Raw genomic sequence first — 9,941 nt, forward strand, 5'->3', positions numbered from 1 at the left:
GAATGAAAAGAGAAAAAAAAAAGGAAAAATTTTTTTTTATTGAAGTTGCAATCCATTGAAAAATGAATTCAGTTCCATGGCTGAGGATAAAGAAAAGAGAAAAGGGTGTGAGTGTACACCATATAAAGAGAAAGCTGTCAAAGAAATGAAGAAAAAAAAGAAAAAGAAAAAAGAAAAGAAAAAGAGTACAAGAGAATAAAATTTTTGGCAGCCATGGAATTGTCTAGTTAAGTTGTCTGACTGCAGTACTTGTCCATCATAGCTGAGTTAGCCATTCATCCATAACTTTCTCACCTTAACCCAAGCCAAGATACAGCCATGAAGTCCCTCTGATTGAAGACTAAGGTGTGTGTCATTTAAAAGCCATAGCATCTTATCAAGCCTATGTTGAGGCTATTCCCATTAAAGGTTTGAGTTAAACAGATCCCTGCACAATCAAGTGATAAACATGTGTGATGAGAGAGTTTTAGCCATTCTCAATTTGCCTTTTGTGAAGATATAGTTCTCTGTATTATGTAATGATGAGTCATGGTCTCCCTTGTTATTGCTTAAATGCCACTGATCACGCTTGAACATTAAAGCCACACTGATCACTGATTTGTTGATGCTTTAACTGTGATCTTTTCCTCTGATCGATAAGAAAGAGATTTTTTTGTTGAGTTAATTGCATGTCCTTTAGTGCAAGTCAAGAACTGATGCATGTTTTAAACTGATGTTAAAAGGGGTAAATTTTGAGGGCATGTTTGATGTGAAATGAAAGTTTGGTGTGTTGTTAAGGAACTGTTCTGATGAAAGAATTGTGGTGTTGCATCGTATTTGTTTCTTGAGGACAAGCAACAATCTAAGTTTGGGGGTATGATAAGTCTCTTAAATGAGACTTAGAGCATATGATTTAATTGGAAATTGAAGAGAAAAGATTTATTTTGCTGTTAAAATACCCCAACTTGGTGTGAATTATCTTTTGTTGGTTAAAAATGCTACTGGGCTGAACATGTTACACTATTAGGCCCAATTGCTGCTGAAGGAAAAGAAATGAAAAGAGGCCGGACTAAAAGACTAAGCCCAAAGGGAAGAGAAGAAAGACACAAAGGAAAAGAAAGAGAGAGAAGACAGACTCAGAAACACAAGAAAGAAATCGAAGAAGAAAAAACCCTAGCATCGTGCAACCAAACCCAAGTTCTAGCCGACAAAATCCATATCATCCATCCCCAACCCTTGCCACAAATCGACCCATACGATCAGATCGTCTTCTTCTCACCGTTCATCCGTCCAAATTAACCCACATCCACGGTCCATTAAGAAAAGACAACAAGAAAAAAAAAAACCCTAGCCCTTACTTTTGGTTCAGAAAAAGCCAAACCAAAATCCGTTACTCAGTGGAGGCTGGAGCGATTGTAAGCGCAAGTTTACGTACGAGTTACAGGAGCAACAATTCCATCCGGGTTGTCTGAGCAAAGGAGGGAGCTGCTGGGGACCACCTGCCTGCAACGCGCGAGAAGCGCGTGACACCTGCTGAGCTGGAGAGGAAAATCGTGCAAAGAAGGAAATGAGCCCTATAAAAAGGGAAAGAGGAGTGAGTCATAGTCTGGGTTCTTCCCTCTCTGGTTCTGATTTACTGTTTTTAGTTTTATTGTTTTCTGAACAATTTTTATTTTATTTTCTTTTAAGTTCTGTTTTGTAATGAGATTCTGGTTCATCTGATGAACTTGATGCATGTCTTTACAGCACTGAGATTGCTGGTTGTTAGGCCAGTGCTGTAATTTAGTTTCTAGCATTTTTATTTTGTGATTTCTTTAGTTTTCTGTTACTGTTTGTAAGCCTCATCCCTATGGATAGTGGCTGACTTTTTAGAGGTTGGGTTTAGGTGATACCCAAACTTCAGTGCTTGTTAAATGTTTGGTTTTCTGGTTTTAATTTTTATATCTCAGTTGTTTAATGCTTTTTCTAATGTTTAAAATTATCTGCATTTTGGCCGAATGTTAGAGGTTTGGTTAGGATTTAGTTGTTGAGAAACAACTAACTCTGGATTCTGCATTAGACACATGGACTTAGATGGAAAATCATTTAAGGGATCTCATTTCAGAAATGAATGAGACCTCATGTAATATTGGACCTGAGTCTCAAGAGTCCTAATCCCACTTGGCATAGAGATATGAAAGTGGGCAACTTTGGGATAAAATAATTTTTAAGAGATTAAAATTAACAATACAGTTCTGTTAACTGAGAATCTTAGGATGAGCTTTTTGTTAATCAAATTATTTTTCAAGCACTGTGGGGAAGGAGAGCCAGAACTCAACCCACCTTTATGAACATCCTTATCAACTCAGATTTCCAATTTCCTTTGTTATTTCATATTTCAATCCCTGTTCTGTGTCAAATTTTAAATACAAAAAAAAAAAAAAATTCTTGTCACATCTGTCATTTAAATTGCTTCATTCTTACTTCTTATTTTATAACTTAGGAAAGTAATTCAGAAAATTTTAAAAGAAAAGTGAACAGTAGTATTTTAGGTCCATTCTAGATTATTTTTACCTTACAATTTTTATTTCTTTTATTTTCAAATAGTAACTCAGTTTTAAGCAATTACAAATTTTAGTCATTTCAAAACGCCAACGATCTTTGTGGGAACGATAACTGGGACTTATAACAGCCCTATATTGCTTGTTGTCGCGTATACTTGCGCGCATTACTTGCAAAACTGTTAGCAAGGCAACATATACTATTAAATTATTTACAAAATTTAACTATTACAAACATTATCTAAAACTTTAAAGGGGAAATCAACTTTTATATAATAGGAGAGAAAAAAACTCTCGTGCTCACACAAGTTAAAGGAAAGGGAAGAGAAAAATAAAATAAAATAAAGTGAGTCTCACCTTTAATTTGTGTGCACATGAGAGTTTTTTTTCTTCTCTAGTTATATGATAGTCGATTTTTTCCACTTTAAATATTTTAATAATATGAAATATTATACTTACTACTAACAAAATTTATCACTTTAACTTAGAGGTGACAATATGGGTTGAATCCGATATGTCAATCCGCTAAAACGGGACGAGTTGGATTGAGGTTTTCAACCCACCAACCCACTTCAACCCACCTCGTCTAAAAGTGAGTCAAAACGGATTCAACCTACCGGTTTATAATTATTATATTTTTTTATAATTAAATAGTATTTCATTTGTCATTAAATTTTTGTGATATCCAATATTTTTTTTATCTCAGGACTCCCTAGAAAAAATAAAAAATAAATATTTTATTTATGACAAATGTTATCTATATATGGAGACAAACGAGTTTTTAAAGAATGTATAACTGAATATTAGTATACATTTAAGATTGAGACTGTAAAAAATTAAGAGAAGTGTGAAATAAAATAAAATAATATTAGAAAAATTCATAAAACATAATTTATTTTTAAATTTTAATTAAATTTTGTAATTGGCGGATTGACCCGCCAATCCACCATAAAACGAGATGAGTTCATTTTTTCAACGCATATTTAATGGCGGGTCAACTCCCCGCCCGGGTTGATAATATTGCCACCCCTACTCTAACCTCTCTTATATTGGTGGAACAGTGACCATTGTGTCACTGTTCCAAGACTAATTTACTGAAATGCCACGCCAAGAAACAATTTTACCAAACTGCCACGAGGGCAAGTTTGCCCAGAGCAGTAGCGAATGTCAGCTTCTTGGTGGTGTCAGAGTTCGCGTCTGACACAGGCGACCTCTGTTGCAATTAATGCCTTACCTGCTTAGCCACGTGGCTTGCATGCAGAAGAGGTTGCTGCCAACGTGGGCGACCTGTGTGCAACGGCTAGCATGCCACGTGGCTGACATGCGCCGAGTTCGCTTGGGGGGGAGCGAACTTGGTGCAACGGCTACTTTCCACCCCTATATAAACTGACCCCCCTCCCCCCATTCCCCCCTCACCATACGCCCCCATTTTCTCTCTCTCTCTCTCTCTCTCTCTTTCTCTCTTTTATTTTTCTTCTTTCTCTCTCTTTCTTTGTCTTCATTTGAGGTTAGTGATGTATAATTTAATTAATTTTTATTTTATTGTTATTTAGTTGTTGTTAATTATGTTATATGTAACATAAAACATTAGGTTAGATGACATATTAATTGTTTTATTATTTTTTTATTAGTTTAATATTAGTAGTTTGTAATTACATTTTAATGTTAGTAGTTAAATAACATATAGTTTAATTAATGTATGCAATAAATTGTTTTATATGCATTATTTATTTATAGGATTTAGGGTAAGATAATTTTTAGGATTACTGTTATGACACATTAGGTTAGATGACATATTATTTATTTTATTATTTGAATTAGTCTAATATTAATAGTTTAGTAATTGCATGTTAATGTTAGTAGTTAAATGTTTTATAGTTTAATTAATCTATTTAATACATTATTTTATATGCATTATTTATTAATAGGATTTAGGTTAAATTTTTATATTTTAATGTTGTTAAATTATGTATTTAATAATTTTTTAATTATGCTATAAATAATAATATTGAATTAAAAAAATCATTTATTTGTAGGATTGCAAAATAGGTTAGAAAATTTTGAACATTGACTTATATAATATGTACGTTAATGTTAATGTTATTAGGTGTAGTACTTTTCATTAATGTATTATTTAATAATATTAATTGTTTGATATTATTTATAGGCTTGGAATCTAGGTTAGAAACAAATTATTTTAATTTTCTTAGATTTTGTATTTAATAAAATTTTGATTATGCAATAATTAAAATATTTGAATTAAATAAAATTATTTAGTTATAGGATTGACAAATAAATGTGACAAAGTTCTTTTACCACAATGTTTGTATTTATTTATTTATTTATTAGTAATTAGTATTTATTTTTAGCATTTATATAATTTGTGTATAATATAATATATATCCTTGTATGCAATTATTTCATTTTTAAATGTAATATAATTTATATGTAATATAATTTATGTGTAATATATTATATTAAATAACAATATTGATTTATTTATTTCTTACTAATTAATTTTTAATTTGTATATATTATTTAAGTTTTGTATACCATTATATATTATTGTATTTTATAATTCAATTGTTGTATTTTTATTATTCAATTGTTGTTACTAATAATGAATTAACATTATTTTGTTATATTCTAGTATGTAATATTTAATTAAATATAGAGTATAGAATAATTAATTAAACTTGAAAATTTATTTATTTATTAATAATTTTTGTTTTTATTATTTGTAAATAGATTAATGGAGCAACAGGACCCGCACCAGACCTTCATTGACCCTGGTCCATCGGTGCCGTCTCTCCTTACGTTGCAGGATAAACATATTTCGACGCTTGTGTGGAACAGATCTGGTAACGCAAATCCAGATGATCGTGTCCTCAACGTCAGACACGCTGGTTCATGGGATCATTTGAATATACCCGAGGATATCCATCCTTACCTACAACAGGCTGGGTTTTATCACGTTGCGCGTCTGCGCAACCATGAGGTTAGTGATACGTAGAGTACATACATGTTGAATTGTTAATAAATTGTGATAAAATGTAATATAATTTTTTATTGTCAGATAGATCACTCACTCATTTCGGCCCTTGTGGAGAGATGGCGTCCTGAGACGCGCACATTCCATATGTCGATGGGTGAGGTGACGATTACTTTGGAGGATGTCCACCATCTGGTTGGATTGCCTACAGATGGAGAGGTTGTATCTGGCCGCGTTGGAGGTCATAACTTCTCCCAGCTGGTGAGAGATTTATTGGGCGTTGAGCCGGGTCGGCAGCGCGACTTATATAAGAACCAAATTTCGCTGACATTTCTGAGGGAACGGTATCTACATTGGCATGAATGGTCTGGCAATGAAGTTGATCGTATGAGATACACACGTGCATTGATTTTGCGCATTATCGGTGGTTGCCTGTTCGTTGAGACAACATCTAGCTTCATGCATGCACGGTATCTCCTATTTTTGGATGGTTTTCAGAGGACGGGGACGTATTCTTGGGGTTCTGCTGTCCTGGCTACTTTGTACAGGGAGATGTGCAAGGTTACTGACCCAGGACGATCGGATATGGGGGGCTGTGCTCTGTTACTACAGTTGTGGGCATGGACGCGTTTCCCTACTATCTCACCAGGAATCCCTAAGATCACAAACGTGGATGCTATTTTCGGAGCAAGGTATCTGCCTTTTGAACTTTTTTGTTTTCTTCAAATTTACTGGCTGTTACTGATATTACTAACTTTTATTGTGTTATTGTTTTGCGGGTTTAATGAATATTTGTCGCTACGACGTCAGTACTCCCACATTAGACGATATCGTCATCACATTGACGTTATGCCTATCCGCAGGATATGGTGGAGGCCATACCACAGATTCGTTGCACATTCGCCGTCGTCCGAGGAGTCACACAGATGGTTAGCTGTATGCCCACTCATACACTACCAGATCGATGTCTACCAGCAGCCCGATAGAGTGCTAAGGCAGTTTCATTTTAGGCAATCGATACCGAGCGATCCATTCATTAGTTTAGAGCTGTTAACTATCACCCTGACTGGTAAGGGTGACGTAGACTGGAAGGAGCGACATGGACTTTATATAGCGCAGTGGCATTCCAGGGATGCCCTCGTTGTGCAGGGTCTACAGCCCGTGCAGGGAGATGGTCATCTGTCTATCAACAGCACGTACATGCAGTGGTATTTTCAGCATACGCGTAGATGGATGATGCAGAGATCGGCCATTCGTTCTCATGTGGTATGTTAATTTGTTGCCCGTGTCATTACTATTATGACTACTATTTTTTTTGGGTTAATGACATCATACATTTAACATTATATTCACTACACAGAGTGATCGCATAGAGACTATTCTGCATATGGCATCGAACGAGGCGCAAGGAGCATTCACATACCGCCAGATATACGACGAGACCGTTCAGATGAAATCTGCTTTCGACGAGTTTGGCAGACTGACAGAGCCTGGAGAGCCTGCACCTCCGCCGGCAGTGGTACAGACAGTGGGGCCGCCTCGTCGACCGCGTGTTAGCCAGCGTGCACGCCACGAGGGATTGCCACTACATCATCAGTCTCCCGCTATGGCCGATAGGCCTGTGCTTGTGCAGTCTCTTCCACCCCGTCCAGCCGGGCAGTTTTACGCACCAGCTTACCCCCCAGGCGGTCCTTCGCAGCCGTACTGGTGGCCTCCCACAGCCGGTCCGTCCCAGCCTAGTGTCCCATTGTCGCAGTACGGGTACCCTTGGTTTTCAGCACCGTCGCAGTCGTACCCTGCATATCAACAACATTTCAGTCAGCCGTTCCAAGGTCAGCAGTTCCCGGGTCAGACCAGTCGACCATCATATTCGCAGGTTGAGCCTCATGCGCATGAGCACAGTCAGTTTGCAGGCCAGTCCAGTTTGCAGCCTTCGCCGGGTCTGGAAGAGTTCACAGAGGATTATATACCGACATTTGATTCCCTAGCCGTCATGGCCACACCGGAGGCATTTGCGACTGACTTCCTTCAGTCACCCGTATCTGGTCCTAGAGGTGTACTTACAGAGGAGGATGTTGCGGGTACTTTCGACGATGTTGATGCGGACGCAGTAGCGCCCGCTGCAGTTGCAGCCGGAGGAGACGGTGGAGATGGCATCAGGCGTAACCCTGATAGAGGGGCCAGGGAGCGGTGTTTCTTGTCACCATTTGAGCATGACCAGGCGCGTTGTGCCAAGTATCATGGACGAAGGAGACAACAATGACTGGTTGTTTTATCATAGGACTTTTTTGTTTTGTCACTGCTTCATATGTATTTACAGTCTTTGTTTTGGTACTCGTTGTATGTTGGACTTAGTACTTGGATTTCCATTTATTACTGTGTGCTGACTGTTATGTTATTCATACTTCATGCGGTGTTATGTGCTATGCAACGGTCACTACCCGAAAAATAAAACAATTAACAGCTAGGCACACGATGATTATATTAATAAACATATTACATTCACTAAGCTTCACGACTAACCACAACAAAATAAAATAAACCACAAAGATAATTAAAAACATAACAAAAAAACGCATGACAACACACAGGAAGGAGAGCGGTACCAACGTTTCAACAAGTTTGTTTCACACCAAATTTAAGTGCCTTGCAGACGAGATGGACAACGACGTATGCCATGGCCAACAACCCTACAATAACCACATCTTACCTGCGTGCTCACACCCTCGCGCTGATCCATTTCGTTACAGATGCGGGTACTTCGCGGCCTGCCTTTTTTACGTCTAAGTGACACATCCAGTAGGATCGTTGGGCCTTGCCTGGGTGGGATGAAGTCTTCATTACCAATTGGATACCATTGCCCGAAATATACCTGGCATTGATATAATGCACTAAAGGGGTCATGATTTACTGATTTGCATGCAGCAATCACATGACTATATGGGTACCTAAAAGCAGTAAACTCACCACACTAACAGGCCCGATCAGCTAATGAAACCCACCATTTCTTTCCGCCTCTATGAGTTCTTTGATTGTAAGACTCTTGAACTTCAAATCGTGTTTTCTGTCTGTCATACGACGTAACAAAGTGTGTTGCAACATTTTGTTGGTTTTTAACGTATGCAACCCAGAACACTTTGGCGAAACGATTACCTTTGTCCATCTCTTCCCGGGCCTCCTACCCGTGGGCCAAAAAATATTCATTTAGCCTAGCGTACATGATGCGCACCAAAGACGTGATTCGTAAGTTTCTGGCACCTTTAAGAACCTTGTTAACACACTCCGACAAGTTTGTAGTCATGTGGCCAAATCGCCTTCCTTCAGCATCGTATGATATACTCCATTTTTCCTTCGGAATTCGATAAATCCATGCTGCAATTTGTGGGCTTGATTCTTTAAATTTTTCCAAACCATCGTCAAAATCCAATCGCGATGTAGTGTAACCTGTACATGACAACACATAATTGTTAATCAGTAATGACATCAGCGTTGTACGATGATTGCAAATAACAAAAAAACATGGTGCGTAACAACCATACCTAACTTCTTTAGCTCCTTCTTCAACATGATATTTTTGAACTTATGATTGAAATTGCTTGCCAGATGTCTCAGGCAAAAAACATGGTACCCTCTGGGTGGTTGCCACCCTAAGTCAACATTATTGACGGCCGCCAATATACCTGCATGTCAATCAAAAATAAGACATATTCCATCTTTCTGAGTAACATGGATCCGTAACATGGCCAAAAACCAGGACCAATTGTCAATATTCTCACAACTAACAACAGCAAACGCAACAGGAAGGACATAATTGTTACCGTCAACAGCTGTAGCAATCATTAGCGTTCCGCGGTATTTTCCATACAAATGTGTCCCATCGATTTGTAGCATAGGCTTGCAATAATTAAAGGCATCATAACACTGTTTGAATGTCCAAAAAACCCTTTTGAACACCTTGTGCGATCCATCGAGCCGACCATCTATCCTATGTTCATTCACATCCAGTTTATAGGCAGACCCTGGAGAAAACAATAACATATAATCCAACCATCTCGGCAGAAACGCGTACGACTCATCCCAATCCCCAAAGACCCTCACAATTGCCTTCTGCTTTGCTTTCCAGGCCTTTATGTATGATATATGAAATCCTAGATTTGATGCAATCCTCTCCTGTATTAACCCAATTTTAACGCTAGGCTTTTCACGTATCATTTCTGTGGTTTGACAAACAACAGCGTATTAGCGTTACAAATACGATATTTATTTAAACATATTCACATCCAGTTTATAGGCAGACCCTGGAGAAAACAATAACATATAATCCAACCATCTCGGCAGAAACGCGTACGACTCATCCCAATCCCCAAAGACCCTCACAATTGCCTTCTGCTTTGCTTTCCAGGCCTTTATGTATGATATATGAAATCCTA

At 37.8% G+C, this 9,941-nt stretch overlaps 1 protein-coding gene across 1 annotated transcript; it reads right to left on the bottom strand.

Annotated features, from left to right (window-relative positions):
* Positions 1 to 8,482: 8,482 nt before the first annotated feature.
* LOC133302619 (uncharacterized) lies at positions 8,483 to 9,723 on the bottom strand. Its single transcript, XM_061502426.1, has 4 exons — positions 9,288 to 9,723; positions 9,051 to 9,191; positions 8,780 to 8,955; positions 8,483 to 8,689 (listed from the first exon to the last, which is right to left on the bottom strand). The coding sequence occupies exons 1-4, from the start codon at positions 9,721 to 9,723 to the stop codon at positions 8,483 to 8,485; spliced, it is 960 nt and encodes a 319-aa protein (XP_061358410.1).
* Between the last annotated feature and the right edge of the window lie 218 nt (positions 9,724 to 9,941).

This window comes from Gastrolobium bilobum, unplaced genomic scaffold (genome assembly GCF_033153095.1).
Source record: "Gastrolobium bilobum isolate Gb01-03AN ecotype WA unplaced genomic scaffold, APGP_CSIRO_Gbil_v1 utg16462, whole genome shotgun sequence".
NCBI classification, from domain to species: domain Eukaryota; kingdom Viridiplantae; phylum Streptophyta; class Magnoliopsida; order Fabales; family Fabaceae; genus Gastrolobium; species Gastrolobium bilobum.

Excerpts from the sequence above, each read along its gene's own strand:
- LOC133302619 (XM_061502426.1), bottom strand. The coding sequence starts at position 9,723 with ATGATACGTGAAAAGCCTAGCGTTAAAATTGGGTTAATACAGGAGAGG. Across the intron at positions 8,956-9,050 it reads GAAGGAGCTAAAGAAGTTAG|GTTACACTACATCGCGATTG; the intron begins GTATGGTTGTTA and ends TGTCATGTACAG. Across the intron at positions 8,690-8,779 it reads TGTCGGAGTGTGTTAACAAG|GAGGCCCGGGAAGAGATGGA; the intron begins GTTCTTAAAGGT and ends GCCCACGGGTAG.